We start from the raw sequence: 20521 nt of genomic DNA on the forward strand, positions 1-20521 counted from the left end.
ATGACTTACAAGTGAGTTTTAAGATATAATTTGCTCCTAGATTGGGGACTGCCTTCATGTTGAATCAACAGTATTTAAATGTGAAAACGAGTAAAGGAGCCCTTTAGAAGTATAGAGTAACAACCTTTTAAAAGGACCATTTGATTCTTGAATGGCCTTTGGGAAACCTCAGTTTCATTTTTTAAATTTTATTTTATTTTTAGTAGTTCTGCAGCCAGTATTATCTATTGGGATTTCCTTAAGTGTTATAACTATGAATAGTTAAGGTGATAAGTAAATTTGCTCAACTCCACAGGGTGTACAGTCTATATGTAAAACTTTTCAAGTTAAAATTGTGTTATCTTAATAGTTGTTGTTAATTAGTGTTTTTCTTTTCCTTCTTACCCAGTGTACAGAAATGTCCCATACTCTTAACTGGTAGTGGAAATTATACGTGAATATGACTATATTTTGCTACATGTGCATGATCGCAAATTTCTAGGGTTATATATTTTGTAGACAAGAAAAATCTTAGACATTTGTAATATCCTGTAGGAGACATGAACTTGAGACAGCAGGAAAAAGGAATGTTCATGTCCTAACTCGGTGTGTTGGTGTTGGGAGGCTGCAAGGAAAGACTAAGTAGGAGATAAAGTAGCAGAATTAGACCTAGATCCTGGGTTAGGTAGGGCTAGAATTGGTTCTTAGGATTGGCTGTGAGAGCTGGTGTCCTTTTCTTCATCCACTCACTCTCATAAACCTCTGTACTAAAAGATGGCTAATAGAGAAAATAGGGAAGAAGGGTTGATTGTGAAGACCTAATGTTGGAAACCTGAGCTGTTTGGTTTAGAACTGTTTGGTTGAGGCTACAAAATTAGTTAACATTGAAAAGGAAAATTTTTACAGATTTGTTTTGATGCATCTGATACTAAGTTTGTACTAAGTGCAGTTGTAAAGGAATATATTCTGTTATAAAGAGTACAGGACTAAAAACTAAGAGATCTGGTTTCTAGTCCCAGTTCTGCCATTTCTTTGTGTGTGACTGTAAACAATTCACCTTCTTTAAGCCTCTATTTTTTTAATCTGTAAAATTAGGATAATAATACCTATTTTACCTTGTGGATAGCAGATGAGAACCATTATGATTTCACAGTGAATCAATTGGTGTCTTATAGGAACAAGATACGTTGTTTTGAGAACTAAGGGACTTGTTAAGAAATTAAAGAGATGGAAAAGTTACCTAGTAATCTTTGACAAGACCATGGTAAGGAAGGTTAGGCACCATGCTTAAGTCTTTTAGCAATTTCTAGATAATTGAATTATAAGAATTTGAAGAATTCTTATAATAAAAATTATAAGAAATTGAAGAAGATCAAAGAGACAAATTAGGAATCAGTTCATTGCTTTTTAGTTCCTTTTTGTTACTAAGAAACCCAGGTTGATCAATGTTTTATTAATTTGAAAAAGTCCTTTTCTTTAGGAGAAGAATGAATTTTAAGGACATTATTTAAGAAGCTTTTAACCAGTGTTGTCATTTTCTTTTCGTGTATCTTGGACTTAGTGTGTGCCTTTGGGCAGTGAGGCATAGTGGTATCAGGGAGACCTGAGTTCAGATCCTACCTCTGACACTCACTGGCTCTGTGAACATGTGCAAGTCACTTAACCTCTCTGGGAATCAATTTTCCTATCTACAAAATGGGAATAAAAGTATTTTTACTGCCTGCTTCCCAGGTTTGAAAATAAAATGAGATTATGTATGTAGAGCAAACTTTAAAATGCTGTATAAATTTCATAATTATTAGGTGACTAAGAAATGTTTATTGAATTTTTATTTGAAAGGGAATGAAGTTCAAGAAGAGCTATTCTAAATTTTCTTTATATTTCCATTTTTAGCACAGTGACAACTCAAGTTGAAGCAAATTAGCTGGTTGTAGCTCTTTGGACAATGCATCAAGGATCTGGAATTGGAAATTTTTCTAACAGGCTTGGGATAGGGACTTGGTTCTTAATTGTGATGAGAAGTCTATTTAATTTAGATTCTGAGAGTGACAGAATTTAAAACCTGGAAGGAACCTCAGAGCCCATTTAATCAAGTGCTAGTATTTTATTGAGGAAGAAATTGAGTGTCTAGGAAGGGAATGTCACTTGTCTAAAGTTATGCAGGAAGGTAGTGCAGAGTCTGGAATCTAGGTTTCCTGACTTCTAGTCCTGTGCTATTTCTGTTATACCATGATGCCATTCCATCTATCACTTCCCACTCAAGAATCTAGAGTTATTCCTTGTGTCACATCTTAATTCATGAACCTAGCATTCTGGGCCTTTTACCAATACATTTCATCTTGTCATCCTTAGTTTTTGTTACTGCCTGGGTGAAGCCTTTAACCTTTTTTCAGTTTTGCTTTTGCACTGTTACTTCAATCTAACATTCACACATACTCCTGCTTTTTTTTTCCACCCTTTCTTTTCCAACATTTTCTTTAAAATTCACTTTGTTTTCTTCACCATCTACATTCCACACTCCCTACAAAACTTACCTCTTCTTGTAAGCCTGTCATTATTATTCTCCCATTTGCTGTCCTCGGAGTTTTTGTACTCAATTTTAAGTTAAAATTTTCATTAATAATATTTAAATAGTGTTTTATAGTAGATATGGAGATTTCCTCATAATCTTGTACAGTAAGTGTATAGTAATGATTATCCCCATTTTACCAGTTTAGGAACCTAAGACTTATAAAGGTTGCATGACTAGTCAAATCATCATGCAGTAGAAAAAGTACTAGATTAAGAGTTGAAGGACCTTGCTTTGAATCCCAGCTTTGTTACTTGGTCTTTTTGAGACATTGGTTAGGTCACTTGATTTCTCTAATTACCTCTTCTATTATATGACAGTTGGACTACCTAAGATCCTTTAAAGTTAAAAAATCAACAACAATAATATTAAGTGGCAGAACCAAGACTCGAAACCTTCTTCCTGACTCTTGAGTTTTGACCTAAGGCTAATGTTACATTGTAATATATCTGCATTACAGTGAAATTTCACAAATCTCAAATAATTTTCGGTAGTTTCTTCAACTCCTTTGGGTTCATTTTATATGCAGATGATTCCTAGATTTGTAATATTCTGACCCTGAATGCCAGTGGCACATAACCAGCTACCTATTGGACATTTTCAACTAGATGTCTCGTGGGTATCTCAGAATTTGTTTTTTAAAACCTCCCCTCTACTTAACTCTCCTATTTCTTTAGAAGGTACCATCATTCTTCTAATCACCCAGGTTTGCAACTGAAAAGCCATCTTTAACTCTTATCTCTCACATCTTGTATCTAATTAGTTGCATAGTCTTGTTGATTCTGTTTCCACATCTTTGACATCTGTTCCCTTGCCTCCATTCATACATGGTCACCCCTCATCTCGTCTATGTTATAGGCTATTTTAGTAGCTTTCTATTTGGTCTCCTTGCCTCTAGTCTCTCCCTTTTAATCCATCTTGCAGTCACAACTCTGCCCAAGAAACTACAATAGCTCCTTCTTGATTCTAGGTTAAAAAATATGAACTCCTCTGTTTGGCATTTTGAGTCTTTCTGCATTCAACCAGCATTCTAGACTTTTTGCACATTGTTCTATATATACTTTGTTTCACCTAGGTTCATGAATGTAGACATGAAACAAGGAGTAGCCTTAGATTCTTCCCGAGTTATTCCTTGTATTGTGTTAGATACTAAGAATATAAAGATGAAAAGTTATATCATGTCCATCTTCCCTGACCAAAATTATCCACAACTTCCTTATATATGTTGTTCTCTCCTGTTAGAAAATGTGAGCTGTTTGGGGACAGAGACTTAAAAAAAAAAACCAACAAAAAACCTTACCTTCTGTCTTAGAATCAATTCTGTATATTGGTTTTGAGGCAGAACAGCAGTAAAGGCTAAGCAATAGGGGTTAAGGGACTTGCTCAGGGTCATATAGTTAGGAAGTGTCTGAGGCCATATTTGAACCCAGGACCTCCCATTTCAAGGCCTGGCTTTCAATCCACTGAGCCACCTAGCTGCCCCTAGTCTCACAGTGAAAGACAACCCATGAAAAGGGACTAGAAGGTGAATATGAGGCAGCATTGAGTAGAGGCTTCATTCCAGAGAAGGTGAGACAAACCCTTTCACCTCTCAGAGTCAAGAGATTGAGGGGCAGAATCCAAGGCAGAAGTGGGAAGCTGAGGATGATGATGCCTGGAGTGTAGGCCTCATAGTGAGGAGATAACTGGAAAGAGCATATTTCGTTCCTTTCCATGGCTGACACACTTTTTTTTTTTCTCTCAACCAAGAATCCAAAAAGCTCAAAGTACAGAAAGTGGAACCTTGGAACAGTGTCCGTGTTACATTTAGCATCCCCCGGGAAGCTGCGGAGCGGTTACGAATTCTGGCTCAGAACAACAATCAGCAACTCCGAGACTTGGGAATTCTCTCCGTTCAGATTGAAGGTATCTCAGCATGCCATTTACTGATATAGATAGTTTCAGTTATGAAAATGGCAGGAATCACCAGAAATAGAAAGCCTTCATTGTATATTGAAATAGCTTTATAAATATTTTTAAGTTATATAGTTGTCAGGTCTGTTGAATGATGGCTAGATCATAAACCAATCTATGTTTCCTGTTTTAGCAGCTAAGAGTGGAAGATGGGTTGAGGTTGGTGCTGTCTTGTCACTCTGCTACCCAGTCCCCTTTGGGATCCAACTATACTGCATTTGTGAGTGATGAAATTCATGGATATAACAGTGGTTGTCATGATATAAACATAGCTTTCTAACTTTAGGGTGTGTGTACAGCAAACCTTAGGCCATTTGCCTCCCCTTCTCTCTGCTCCATGATCCCCAAGAGTTCAAACAAATAGCAGAGATAATGGTGGCCACTTTTGCTGTGCTCATAGGATGAGGTCGTCATATTGGCTATGGCTGGGGGACAGTCCTCTTCTTAAAGCTATCACTTCCTATCCTTCGTAGTCTATGTTTGGCATAACATTGGGGAACAGTCTTTTTCTAAGGAACATTCATAACTTTGCTGACTTTGTATTAAGACTAGATTAGGAACTAGTGCTTTAATAACTTTGTTGGGGAACTTTACAATTTGACTAAATTAAAAATTATAGTGTACTTAATATATTCATGATTTCCTTCCTTTTCTTGCAAAGCAGGAGAAATGAGCTCCCCCCCTTTTTAATTCATTTATTTAATTTCATACTCTTTAATTAACATTTTCAGACACAGGCTCTGCTAAAAGGGTTGTTCCTATAGTATTGATAAGCCCTTAATAGACAAGTCACAGTATCCCTCTAGCAACCCTAAGTAAAACTTCATTGATAGACAAGATTAATACTACTGATTATATCATCAATATGGTGTGAATATCCAATTTTTTTGTAGTGGAGGTTGAATTTACACTGGTTGTTTTACTCACTCCCTTTCTGTCCACTTTGTAACTAAGAGTATTAGATTGATACAAAAATTTTAGAGGTTTAGGGAACCTTTGAGATACCTGGTTCATACTTTTTACTTAACAGTAGAGGAATCCAAGTCCTAGAGAGCTAGATAGTAGCCAGAAGGCCAGTACAGGTTCGTTTCTATCAAACAGAACAAAGTAACTTTCTTGGCTTTATTAAAACCATATTTTAGTCAGCGGGCTACATAGCCACATTTAGTATGGAATGTCAAGAAAGGAAGTCCATACTACCACATGTTTTTAAGTACTTGTCACCTGGGCTTCTCTCTATCTATAAGATGGGACAGTTTTCCTAGAAAGAAAATTTGGATAAATTACCACATGGTTTGTTCTTTGGAACTCCTTTGTTTTTCCTATGGACCATTTCTCCATGTACAAAAGCCAATCACTACTACTTTAGTGAATGGATTTTTTTTTTCCCCTTCTGGATTTTCTAAAAAAATTGCATATCCAGTTTTTAAATTTGAGAGTTAAAATTGCTTCAATGCCAAGCACCTAATTAAATCTTTTCAGTTCAAGGAGATGGTATCTGGTGCCAAAATTGGTAGAGGAAGGAGGCAGATCCCATCTCCCATGTTGCCTTTTATCTCAAGAGTTGTCTAGAATTCTAGAATTGGGAGGGAACCTGAAAGGTTGCCTACTTTATCTCCTTTGCCTTTGGATAGATAGGCCCTAGCAATAGCATCCCTTGATAAATGTTTGAAATGAATGAAGAAGAAGGTGGAGGAAGTCCTTTCTGACATTTTTCCCTTGGGGTTCCATAATTTAGACTTTTGCCAGAGGATTATATGAAGTTTTCCAACTTTTGAAAAACTTTGACCCATTTGTAAAATGGCTAGTATACAATAGGGAACTAGTTCAGTCACTTGTTTACCTATGCTGCTTACCTTAACCACTCAACCTGCCACTTTGCAACCTGTTGCATCCTTCTACTTTATCTTTTTTATGCATCAGAGCATCCCACTGATGGGAAGCAGCATGAATGTTTAACATGGAGAGATTATGAAAGGCCTCAGGATACTTTAAGACTGTTAATGTCATAGGCAAGGACTCATTTAACTGTGGAGCTTGTCTGATTCAAGGAAAATAAAATACTTAGCAGTTAGAAAATTAATTTCTTCTGAAAACATTAAGTAAATGACTTCAGTATAATTACAAAAGTAGTTCCTATATCGTGTAGAAAGTTGGACTAGATAATATTTTTGGTCCCTTCTAATTCACAAAGTTAGGTAACTGCAAGACTTTTTTGAACCTTGATTTTTGTATTTTAGTGGGGGAAGGGGTTAGTTTTGAAATTTGATGTCCTATTGTTCCCAGAGTAATTTCTGCTTAGTGATTTTACAAATTGTTAACTATCACTAATTTTATTTCATTTAAAATTTTTGTAATTGATTTGTTTTCTTTTTATATCATCTTTATTTCCAAATATATTCCCTATACTCCACCTCCATAGTAATCCCAGACATTCCTTGTAACAAAAAATAAAAAACGAAAGGAGAAAAATAGCAAAACTAAACAACAAATTAGCTATATCCCGTAGTATATGTAGTATTCCACACCAACAGTACCCATATCCATAAAGAAAAAAGGAGGTACATTTTCTTATCTCGGCTCTGGAGCTGGCCTTGGTTCAGTTTCCTTTTTTTTTTTTTTTTTTTTTGGCTCTTATATAAGTTATTTTCCTGGTTCTGTTTATTTTACTCTGTATCATTTCAGCAGTCTTCCTATACTTCTTGGAATTCTTTTTATGTATTAGTTCTTGTGATACAATAATATTCCATGACATTTATATGCTATAATTTGTTTAACCATTCCTCATTTGTTGAGCATCTTCTTTATTTTCAGTCTTTGCAGCACAGTTAGTGCTGTTCTGAATATTTTGATATATATGGACTTTTTCCAACTGACCTCCTTGGCATATATATTCAACAATAGGTTTGCTGAGCCAAAGATAAAATCTAGACATGACTTTTCTTGTATAATTCCAAATTGCTTTCCAGAATGGTTAGACCAGTTCATAATTCTTTTTATTTATTTATTTTTATTTATTTATTTGTTTATTTTTTAAGCCCATACCTTCCGTCTTGGAGTCAATACTGTGTATTGGCTCCAAGGCAGAAGGGTGGTAAGGGTAGGCAATGGGGGTCAAGTGACTTGCCCAGGGTCACACAGCTGGGAAGTGTCTGAGGTCAGATTTGAACCTAAGACCTCCCATCTCTAGGTCTGGCTCTCAATCCACTGAGCTACCCAGCTGCCCCCCAGTTCATAATTCTAAATGTGTATTAATGTGTTTATTTTTCTGCAATACTTCTAACACTATTCCTATCTTTTGATAAGATCTCCAATTTGTTTGGTATGAAGTGAAATGGATTTTTTTAATTTGCATTTCTTATTGTTTATTAACAATTTAGAGCAATCTTTCATATAGTTGTTCACAGTCTGCAATTCTTTGGAAAACTATTCGTGTCTTTTGACCTCTTAACCACTGAGGAATGTTAGTTCCCCATATATTATGGGTATCATATCCTTATCAGAGCTGTCACTAGTTTTAAAAGGCTTTTAAAAAAAAGATTGCTGGACTTAATGTTTTGTCTTTTATGTTTAATAAAATCTGACATTTAACACTATACTGGGCTGTCAAAGTGCTTTGTTTAGCTGACTGATGTAATAGATGGTAAATTGAATCTTATTTTGGGACAGATTTCATGGTATCTACATTTATGTAACCTTTTCAGGTTTTGGTTTGGGGTTCTAGAGTTCCCTTTTAATTTCTGCATATGCCACTTTGGAGAATTACAAGGACTTTATTAGTGCTACATAGCCATCCTATATATGAGGACTACTTCTAATATTGTCCTCGACTGAATTAGCATCAGGAATACTGAAGTGTCACTTCAATTGCTCATCCTTGGTATCTGCTATTGGTTGCATTGTAATGAGAGTTTGTGATATAGTCTTTGTATAACAGTAACAGATATAATAAGCGACTTGTGGACAGAGCAACGTGCTAGATCATAGGAAAGAGAGTTTAGCTAAGATATGGTTCCTTCTCTTTGAGAGGGAACTAAGACACTAAGATAAGTAGCATTACCACAAAACAGTACTTCTGGTAACTCCCTTTGGTCAGAGGTTCCAGAAGGATCCATATGATACTGATTCCTAGGCTTTATGTCTTTTCTCCTGTGTAGAACTAATTTTTTATAAAGGTACCTTGGCAGAGTAGATTGAGAGCCAGCCTCAAACCCAGGAAAACCTGACTTCAAATCTTGCTTCTTAACATATCCTGGCTGTGTGATTCTCTGACTGTAAGTTGCCCAGCAGATACTAACCTGCATTGGGATAGGAAATTGAATTCTCTGTTCAATAAATAGTTCCATCTCCTATCTCTAATGCTGCCTTGTATAGTTATAATTTTGTTGTCATTCAGTCATGTTTGACTCTTCATGACCCCATTTGGGATAAGTAGTTTGCCATTTCCTTCTTCAGCTCATTTTACAAATGAGGAAACTGAGCCTTTTGCCCCATAGTCATACAGCTAATAAGTGTCTGAAGCCAGATTTGAACTCTAGGAGATGAGTCTTCCTGACTCTAGGCACAGCACTATCCACTGTACCATCTTGTTGCTCAGTTATCATATCCTATAGGAATTATTAACATTTAGCCAGTTAGGACTATGTATAACTATATCTATTGGGAAAAGATTTAGCTCATCCTCAGAATTGACCTTGGAAGTTTGATTATTCTCACTGAAATAGTTTCCTCTTTTCAATCTGACTGCCCTTTTCAGGTGAAGGTGCAATCAACCTGGCTCTAGCTCAGAACCGAAGTCAAGATGTTCGAATGAATGGTCCCATGGGAGCTGGGAATTCTGTTAGAATGGAGACAGGATTTCCTATGGCAAGTGGCCCAGGTAAGAATTAACTTATCACTATTAAGTATTTTTATTAATAGCCACTTGAATTCTCCAGGACTCATTTTTGGTTGGCTTTATTATTTATGGGAGGAAAAAATGTTGGAATTTTATTTAAAAAGGAACCAGTTGTCAATTTTCAACATCCTCAGTGAGTTTGTTATGTTTAAGAAATGCAAACTAATGTAATATTGGCTTAAGCCAAACAGAAAGAAACAAGTCTTTTTTGAGAGAGAGAAAACAAACCAAGTCAGTCATATCATTCAGCTGAATGACTTGCATTTCATTATTACAAATTTATGTTATTTGCTGCTGCTTTCTTTAATTAGTGACGAGTAACTGAATAATGGAATTTCCCATTGCACTTAAACTTTAATCTTTAAATACAAAAGTGTTTTGATATATTATCTTTTGGAACATCATTGAAAATCACCCTTTTCCTTCCTTGCCCCCATATATCAAATAACATTCTCTGTGTACTGTTTTCTTTCTTTATTAATATAAAGTTTTTTGGTATCTTTTGTTTACTTAGATCACCAAGATTTTTCCTATTAGCCTTTTATTACAAATGATGAGTTTTTAAAAGAGAAAAATTAACAGAATTTATCCATACATTGAAAAAGTCTGAAAAAATGTGCAGTGTACTGTATTCATGAATCTTCCACCTCTCTGCAAAGGGGTCAGGTGTGGGAGTATCCTCATAGCTTTTTTTTTTTTTTTAGCTTTATTTGTTCTTTGGAATTTTGCAGCATTCACTTTTTTAAAATTTTTTTTATTTTTATTTTTTAGCATTCACTTTTGATTTTCTGTTTACATTATTGTAGTCATTGAGTATTGTTAGTGCTGCATTGTGTGTTTATTGTGTAAATTATTCCATGCTTTTTTTCAGTTCTATGGAACATTTTTATCAGCATATTCTTTTTTTTTTTTTAAAGCCTTACTTTCTACCTTAGAATCAATACTATGTATTGGTTCCAAGGCACAAGAATGGTAAGGGCTAGGCAATGGGGGTTACATGACTTGCTAGGATGGTAGGTTGCATGCGTGCTACATGACACACAGCTAGGAAGTATATGAGGCCAGATTTGAACCTAGGACCTCCCGTCTCTAAGCCTGGCTCTCAATCCACTGAGCCATCCAACTGCCTTTCATATTATTTTAAGAAATAAATTAACTAGCTAATTTATTTCAGTTACATGTAGAAATAATTTTTGGCAATTATTTTCAGATTAAGATTTTCTTCCTCTCTTTCCCCTCCTCTTCAAGGTAGTAAGTAAATAGTCTCAAATAGGTTATTCCCATGCTTTCATGCAACACATTTCTATATTGCTCATATTGTGATAGGAGATACATATCACACATACAATTGAAAAATCATGAAGGAAATAAAGTGGAAGATGGTATGCTTTGATCTGCAGTCAGACTCCAGGCAAGGCAAGTTAATAAGCAATTAAGTACCTTATGTGTGCACTATACCTTGTGAAGCACTAGGGGCACAAAGAAGGGTAAAAACAATTTCTACCCTCGAGGAAGATAACCTGAACGAACTTTGTACAAATAAGATACTTACAGGATAAGTTGAAGATAATCTGAGAAGCTTCTTATGGAAAGGAAGACTTGAAAAAAGTCAGAGAGGCCATGAGGTGGAGATGAGGAAGAAGAGAATTCTCTGCACAGGAGATAGCTAGTGAAAATGCCCATAGTTGGGAGATGGACTGTCATGTATGGGCAATAGGAAGGCCAGTGTCACTGTATTGCAGAGTATGTGGAGGGAAGTAAAGTTTGTGATGTGCTTTAAAAGCTAAATGGAGGATTTTGCATCTGATTTGGGAAATTATAGGAGCAACTAGAGTTGATTGAATTAGGATGACATGGTCAAATATGTACTTTGGAACTATCACTGACATCTGAACATAGTATGGACTGGAATGTGGAGAGACTTAACTACCAGACTTTTAGAATAGTATAAGTGGGAGATGATGAGGGCCTATACCAGGGGAGTAGTAGCAGCGTCAGAGGAGAGGGGACACAAATAAGAGAGATGCTTTGAATATAGAAATGACAGAACTTGGTAATAGATTGAATGTGAAGTGTAAGGTTGGGAGCCTGAGTGACCAAGATGATGGTGGTACTCCCAATAGTAATAGAGAAGTTAGGAAGAAGAAAGGAGGGTTCATTTTTGGATATGCTGAGTTTAAGATGGTAAATAGGCAGTTAGAAATGTGAGATTGTTCATAAATCTCATGTAGAAATTTATTATTATATGTAATTGTGGATAAATAAATCTGAGCATTATCTACATAGAGATGGTATAGCTAGGTTCTGGTTGGTACAAATATGGTGAAGTGATCACATTATTTCAGTTCAGATTGCATATTTCCATTGCTTTAGAACCATTTACCATATTTTACATAATTATAATTCTGAATTATGTAGATTCAAATAAATGAGACTATTTCACAGGACTAACTATTTGCACTAATCAAGACCTAGCTTTAATTGAATAGCTACAAACAACAAATCAATATATCTCTAAGTTGGCCCATGACTTGAATATATATGACTGAACTCATAATTCTTGAGCCAGGCTCCAAATGTTAAATAAAATATGCTACTTAGGTACTGTAAATATCCACTCCTTGCTTTTGCTTAATACTTCCTATTTGGGGGATTTGGCATTTATGAGATGGATCAGCAGGCAAGTACAGGTGGCTAAAAAAGAGCTACCAGTCTGTCGTTCTCACCTCAACCTCCATTTCCTCCAGCCCTCTCTATTCTCCCAAGCTTTTATCCTTGTTCTGGCCTTGTTCTGCTACCTTAATAGTTGATATAACTACATATTCTCTGTCAGAGGTCGAAGCCTGAGACTCCATTGTGCAAAGCTCTGGAGACGTGGAAGGCAAAAACCCTGAGACCCTATTAAGGACAGCCCTGAGCCATAAAGCAGCTGAAGTCTGTCACATATCTCAACTTTTCACCCCAAGGCCTGTAGCCACAAACTTCCCCCCTCCCTCTCACCCTGCAAAATCATTGATGTATGCATTTCCTTGGGAATCTAAACTATGCTGGTACATGTTGATTAATTATCTTATAGAAACCATTGTGTAGACTTGATGAGATAAACAAGATTACATTGTATCCCTTTACCAATCATTTATTTTTACTGTGTATGTGAAAATCTTGTGCTGGAGCCTCAGCTTGCTTTCTCCCCCTATAAAAGTAGATGTAACTTTCAGTAAAGTGCTTTTGGTTGCTATCAGCACCGCTAGCCTTCCTGACCCTGTACAGGTGTTTCATCTCATCCTTCCTACCACACCTTATTCTTCTTACACCTCTGGGACCCCTTGACAATTGTCCTTGTCCCTTGACTTACTTGTTCCCTGGTCCTACTGAAGAAAGTCAAAGCCCCCTGCCAGCTCACTTCATCCTAAATTCACGTTAGTTCAAAACTGGACCCTCATTGCATGGCAAAACTTTTATTCTTTTTCTATTGGTTCTGTTTCACCTGATTCATCAGTAGTTCCAGACTTGCTTCTTTCTCTGCAATCCTCCAGATCCTCTAATCTCTTTTCTCCTAGCACTCCTTATCTCTCAATATCCTAAGGAAAATGAAGTGATCCATTACCTCCTCCATTTCTTTTATTCCTCTTCTTAAAACTTTTTATATCTTTTCTCAACTTGTTTTCCTTCATTGCTGTCTTTGAATACAAAGTGAATCTTCTTGCTAAAGTGAACCCCTGTTGTAGGTCCTCTCTTTTCTCCCTTTCTTTCTTTTATGGGAGCTTACTCCATCAATCATTTCTTTCATTTTCAGTTTCTTCCTATGTATTGGACTCAAAACCGCACTCCTCTTCCCTCCAAACTACTGCAAAAGTGCTTTAAAAAAACTTTCACTTGATCCTGGCATCTCACTAAGTTTTCATCCTATGTCTTCCTTTTTCTTGCCAAATGCTGAGAAAGAATCATCTACATTTAGTAATTCTATTTCATCATCTACTCACTTGAAAAATGTCCTCTAAGCTTATCTCATTATTTTTCCAAACTCCCTAATTTTTTCCTTTCCTTTCCTTTCCTTTCCTTTCCTTTCCTTTCCTTTCCTTTCCTTTCCTTTCCTTTCCTTTCCTTTCCTTTCCTCCTTCTGTCTTAGAATAGACTTAATTAAGTATCAGTTCTAAAGCAGAAGAGTGGTAAGGGTTAAGCAATTGGGGTTAAGTGACTTCCCAGAGTCACACAGCTAGGAAGTATCTACAGACAGATTTGAACCCAGGTCCTCCTAGCACCAGGCCTGGTGCTCTTTATATTGTGCCATCTAGTTAGCTGCCTTTCCCCTATTTCTTTTGAGAGCACTACAATCCTCTCAGTTTCTCTGGATTCCCAAACTTGAGAATAATCCTCTGTTTCACCTTATACCCATAACCATCAGTTGCTAATATTGCTGATTCTCTTTCCAACATGTTCATTGCATCTTTCACATTCTTTCTACTCACATGATAACTACCTTTTAGTTTTTTGGTTCAGTTACTAGTTTTCTAGCCTTATTTCATACTATTCACTATTCACTCTTCCTGTGTGTTTTGTTCTACTCATAGCTTGTTAATGAACTCAATTCTCTCATTTTCTCTCTGTCTACACATAAGCCATCTCCTATATGTAGAATATATTCCCTTTTTATTTCTATTTCTTGGAATCCTTTTATTTCTTCAAGGCTTATTATGGTTGTTCTTGTTCATGAAGATTTTCTTCTCTTCCCATGACCTCCCAAGTGGTTAGTGCTTTTTTCCTCTTTAGTTTTCCTTGTATACTTTATTTGTATAGCTGTTGTATCCCCTTAGTAGGACATAGGCTTTTTAAAAGCAGGAACTTTTTTTTTTATCTTTGTATCCCTAGGACAATATGTAGTAGTAGTATGTATAGAACATAGTGTGTAGCTTAATAAATGGTTTTTTAATTGAATTGAATGAGATAAAATAGTATAGAAAACTCTTAATTGGAATCAAAAGACTTATGTTCAAATCCCAACTCTTGACCCTTTATTAGCTTTGTGTCTCTTGGCAAGTCACTTCCTCTCTCTGATTCTTCCATTTCCTCTTCAGTAAAAAGGGAATAATACTATTTATACTGCCTCCATTACAAAGTTTTTATGAAAAAAAGCATTTGGTTAATCTCAAAGATCTTTGGAAGTGTACATTTTGATGATATTTATAAATTGTTACTCTGCTTTAAGAAAAATTAATGGAGTTCAAAATTTTTATAGGATTAATAAGGATGAACAATCCTGCAGCTGTTATGATGTCACAAGGTGGAAATGTATCTTCTTCCATGATAGCAGCTGGTGCTAACCCAGAGCTGCAAACCAGAGCACCTCGACCTGCTTCACAGTCAGGTAATTAATGCACATATTTGGCTAAAAATCTCATAATATGACATGGCATCAAGTGGTAAGATAGTTACTTTCCAGCTCTTCGCTGTACTGAACTCCCACTCACTAGTTCTGGTTAAGAGCATATTGAGAAGTAAAAAGAAATTAAGCCAAAACTAGCAGATGTTAGATTCATAGGCTTAGAGTTAGGGGAGAAAATCCCTAAAAGTTACTGAATCTTTCCCACTCATTTTAGAAATGAAGCCCAGAGAGGTTAAGTGATTTGTTGATCTATTTATACTTTGCATATTTCTGGGGAAGGGAACACTTGATAATTGATTTTTTGAACCATTAATTACATTAAAAAACAAACAAACAACCTTCTTTTAAAAAACTTTACCTTCTAGCTTAAAATCAGTACTAAATACTGTTTCCAAGGCAGAAGAGTGGTAAGGGCTAGGCAGTTGGGGTAAAGTGACTTGTCACACAACTAAGAAGTATCTATCCACTCAGCCACCTCTTTGCCCTAATTACATATTTTTAAGCTTTCAAATAGATATCGTAGTAGGTGGTGGAATCCTGCAGCTCATCATTTCACAATTCAACATTTCTGTTTTAAAAAATAAATTGTTACTGATTTTTGTATCCCACTATATTCCTGCTCTTACCCACTTCCAGAAAGCTACCTCTTAAGATAAAGGATACAAAAGAGAAAAAGAAACAGTTCAGCAAATTAACCAACATAAATTGAAAAAAGTCAGACATTATATATAGTATCCCTTATCCCTTATTCCGTACTTCGGCAAAAAAAGAATATTTATTTTTTTACATTTCATTTGGGGCCAAACTTCTCAACAAACATTTCTTAGATATAAATTATATCTTTTTTTTGGTCTTCCTTAAAATAACAGAAGATATGGGGAGTAAAATGGGGGATGAGTTCTAGGTTCTCTCTGGAAATTATCCCTCCATTCATAGAATGTAAGAGCTATAATGAATGAATAAGCATTTTTTTAACCCTTACCTTCTGCCTTAGAATCAATATTGTGTAGTGGTTCTAAGGCAGAAGGGCAGTAAGAGCTAGGCAACAAGAGTTAAGTGACACACACAGCCAGGCACACACAGTTAGGAAGTGTCTTGAGGCCGGATTTGAATCCAGACTTCCCATCTCTTGGCCTGGCTCTCAGTACACTGAGCCACCTAGCTTCTCCATGAACGAGCATTTTTTTTTTTTTAACCTTACCTTCCATCTTAGAGTCAATATTGTGTATTGGCTCCAAGGCAGAAGAGTGGTAAGGGCTAGGCAATGGGGGGTAAGTGACTTGCTCAGGGTCACATAGCTGGGAAGTGTCTGAAACCAGATTTGAACTTATGACCTCCTGTCTCTAGGCCTGGCTCTCAATCCACTGAGCTACCCAGCTGCCCCCAGTGAGCATTTCTTAAACAACAACTATGTGCATTTATTTTAGGATACAGATACAGATAGAATATAGATAGGATACAGATACAGATAGAAAACCAAGACAGCCTCATCATTCAAGGAGGTCAAATTCTTACAAGGGGAGAAAATACACATTGAAGGTTTGAACTCAGAGTCACATGAAAAGACCCTGGATCCCTTAGGTTTGCTTTAGTGATAAAGCATATGGTAATGCATTTTCTTTAATACTATTTCCACTGATAAAGCCATATCGACATCTAATATTGAATAATTTGATAGTGCCTTGGTGGACTTTGGTGACAAGAACTTTTCTTTCCCTACTTTTTAGTAATTATGCCTGTGGCACCTGCAGAAGTAATTGCTAGCTCTTATATCTACAAGACTTGATTTTCTAGATGATTGCTACAGGAATTGTGCTGAAAGAAGGACTGAGAGCCTTTAAAATGATATTCCAACCACTGCATTTTACAAGGGAGGCTTCAGATCAAAAAAAGATTTAGTTACTTATCCATTTTTATCTTGGATTTTTGGTCCTTTGCCTATGTAAGCATACTAACAATTAGTTATTTTGGGGGATCTTATTATTAGCTCATGTTTATGCAGTGCAATGACATTTTCAAAGCACTTTCCTTATAACAAACTCCTGAGGTGAAATGTGTGTTATTATTTCCATTTTTATAAATAAACTGAGGGTCACAAAGGCTTACATATGTCTTAGCCATATAGTCCCTAATGAATGTTGGAAGCCAGAATTTGAACTGAAGTTTTGTGACTGAATCTAGTTCTCCTTTTATTCCATCCTGCCTACCATTTCACAGTATTTTTGTAGTTTATTAGTTTATTTCATTTCCTTAATTCTGTCAAACAAAAAAGTTTGTTTTTTTCCTATTCGAAGATCAAGTATCTTCATAGAATCTCAGAGGTGGAAGGTGAAGGATTATCCCAATCCAAGATCACAAAAATTATCAATAGCATACACATTTTGAGCATTTTTCTCATAATGGAGGTTAGATTTATTCTGTTTTACCTTCTTAATGCCTTTATTTGGGTCTTTTTGTAATCAGTGGCACAGATTCCCAGACAGCTGGCCTGAGTTAGAGATGCAGACTGTAGCTGTGGGACAGAGCCGAGTTAACTAGCTGGTACAGGGATTGAACCTTGGCTTCATTATGGAACTATGCTCTAACCCAGGGGTCTGCAACCTTTTTGGCCGTGAGAGCCATAAACGCCACAAATAATCCATTGGGGGCAGCTGGGTAGCTCAGTGGATTGAGAGCCGTACAGTGCTCACAGTGCGCACTCTGTAAACAGCACCTGAAAAAAAATTGACTTTATGGCTCCTGCAGAAAGAGCCATATCTGGCCTTCAAAAGAGCCAGATATGACTCGAGAGCCATACATTGCCGACCCCTGCTCTAACCAATACTAACTCTGTAGACTTTAGGGAGAAAAGCTCGATTATATCATTCCTTCTCAGTGTTTATGTTCTCTTTAATTCTTGAATTCTTTAGATCATGGAAGTAGTTTGTGTAACATGATCATTTTCCATTAATGCTTAACTCTATTCTGTGGCAAGAAGCACTAATTTAATTTTTTAAAACTTTTATTATTTTAAATTTTTAAAAATTTATTTTATTCATTTTTATTTTTATGTATTTTTTTTCATTTAGTAGGAACTTGCCTTCTCCCATTAAGAAGGAATGAAAAATAAAATCCATTACAAACTAATCAAGCAAAACTAATTTCTACAATGACTGTCATTAGTGAATGACTTTGTGTTAAGATTAAAATTCATATACAATAACTAAATATTATTTTATAAAATTTACTAATAATAACTAAAGTAAAAATAAAATAAGCTAGAGTAAAAAAAAAGCCTGCTTTCTCAGCTGCGCACATGGAAAAAGAATGAGAGGGAGCTGTTACAGAACTGTATAAACAATAATGTAAAGACGCACATAAACGAAAAGGGAAAGGAGGAAAGAATTTTGGGAGATGGAGTCCAAGGGTTCAAGATTTTCTAACTAATGCATTTCTTAGTACCAACTTATTTGAGAAGCCATCAAAAGCATTAGCTTTATATAACATTGAGTTTGTTATCTTAGGCAGAAAATCTATCTTTTCACTATTTCTTTTTTTAAACATTTATTAATATTTATTTTTTAGAAAAGTTAACATGGTTTTTCACCATTTCTTAAAGTCTCTCTCTTAGTTGACTATATTTCTTTTTGATAGTGTTAGCTACTCCGAATGTCTTAGTCTACCTAAGCACAAAGTATATTTATTTTTTGTTTTAATTAAACAAATTTTTTTTGATGTTGGTAAAATTCTTGATAATCATTTTCAGAAATTTTGCATGCATTCTATGCTCTCACTCCCACTCCTCCCCAAATGACAGATAATACAATATAGATTGTGTATACAATTGTATCATACAATACATATTTCCAAGTTCATCATGTTAAAAAAGCACATAGCATGTAAATTATAGAAAAATTCATGTAGGAAATAAAGTGAATAGTATGCTTCAGTCTACATTCAAACTCTGTCGGTTCCTTCTGTGGTGGTGGATAGCTTTTCTTGTCATGAGTTCCTTGGAGTTTTCCTAGATCCTTGATTTGCCAATGCTAAAAAGAAATGAGCAGTATGGGAGATATGATCTTTCTTTGTATCTCCTCCTATTACTACTACTATCTCCCTAGAGATCTTCCTTCTAGATATTAGAGAATGGCTGGTGTATAGATCTTAGGGATGGTATGGATGAAGGAGGGATCCGGTGCCTAAGGCCTAAGCCAACTATAGTTGGTAAAGAAGGAACACCCACTCCTCTCACAATAGCTATTGATATAATCCATCCCTCTTCTCTCCCTGACAGGCTTGGTTGGTTAAGCCTGTCAGTGGCTTCCTTCTAACAGTTGCCCAGGTTGGGACCTCTCAGAGAGGTTAGGTAGATTGTTAACCTCACTAGGCCAGACCTGAGGTTGGATTAGTTGTTAATAGGCTATTGATTGGCTTTGGAAATGTTGGTGTCTGACTGCATATTGATTCTCCCTTCCCAAGGGCTGTGATAAAATAACCACTCAGGAAGGTATTTGTTGTTAAATCACTGTATTAACTATTAATGAGGAAAGGATAACAAGGTAATAGTTTTGGGGATTGGGAACCTATTGCTATTGTTTGGTTACTAAGCTAATTGTTTATCTGGACTGGAGATTGCTAGACTGGTAGAGGCTTGAAGTCTTCATCCTCTCACTAACTCTGACCTGACCTGGCCAAAGCCAAGTCAGAGAATAGGGAAGGCTATTTATATAGATGTTGATTGATGATCTGTAAATTCTCTCAGCTCTACTACCAGTAATATTGAGTCACTAGCTTTCTCTCAGTCAAGCACAGGTTACAGGTTCAGGTTCAGACTTACCCTCTTCTTCTTCTACCATCCTTCACCTCCCTCTGTCCCAGTTCTTGCTCCAAGAGAAGTTTGCTCAAGTCTCAGCTCTGAGTTCTGAGACCCCAACTGTAGTTCCTAGGGGGTATTTATAGGGTGGGGCCAACCGACTTTTGCCCCTGGCTCACAGCATCTGGGAACATTCCTAATCTCTCAATTGCCATCCCTGTCAGTCAAGGTGGCATCCATCTTCTCCCAGATAATGATTTTAACACTAATAATAGTTAATTCATTCACAATTAATCATTGTACTTTGTTGCTGTCACTGTGTACAACATGATCCTGCTTCTTCTCACATACAAGTCTTTTTAGGTTTTTTGTGATCATTGTTCATCTTTTCTTATGGCACAATAGCATTCCATTACAGACACATATGGCAACTTGTTCAGCCATTCCCTAATTGTTGTACATTCTGTCAGTTTCCATTTCTTTACCACCACAAAAAGAGCTGCTCTAAGTAGTTTTGTACAAATAGGTTCTTTCCCCCTGTCTTTGATCTCTTTGAGATGCAGACCTAGTATTAGTATTCCTGAGTCAAAGGGTATGCACAGTTTTATAACCCTTTGGGCATAATTCCAGATTGATCTCCAGAATGGTTACACCAGTTCACAGTTCCACCAACAGTGCAGCAATGTCATAGTATTTCCACGCCCCCTACAACATTTATCATTTTCCTTTTTTTGTTATATTAGCGGTACCACAGAGTTGTTTAAATTTGTATTTCTCTAATAGTGATTTGGAGCATTTTCTTCATGACTAAAGATAGTCTTAATTTTTTCATCTGAGAATTGCCTTTTCATATCCTTTGACCATTTGTCAATTATTATCCATCAGACCTTGTGATTTCATTGGCTCTCTCAGTAAATTCCCTCTACCAGTGTAATTTGGGACCACCTT

At 36.2% G+C, this 20521-nt stretch overlaps 1 protein-coding gene across 1 annotated transcript in view; it reads left to right on the plus strand.

Annotated features, from left to right (window-relative positions):
- Positions 1-20521, plus strand: part of NCOA6 (nuclear receptor coactivator 6) — a 58662-nt gene that overhangs the window by 1865 nt on the left and 36276 nt on the right. The window contains exons 2-4 of the mRNA XM_044664376.1: positions 4298-4453; positions 9258-9380; positions 14635-14763. Of these exons, the coding sequence (XP_044520311.1) occupies positions 4298-4453; positions 9258-9380; positions 14635-14763 (408 nt within the window). The remainder of the gene's footprint in view (positions 1-4297; positions 4454-9257; positions 9381-14634; positions 14764-20521) is intronic.

The sequence above is a fragment of the Gracilinanus agilis genome, chromosome 2 (assembly GCF_016433145.1).
Source record: "Gracilinanus agilis isolate LMUSP501 chromosome 2, AgileGrace, whole genome shotgun sequence".
Classification (NCBI taxonomy): domain Eukaryota; kingdom Metazoa; phylum Chordata; class Mammalia; order Didelphimorphia; family Didelphidae; genus Gracilinanus; species Gracilinanus agilis.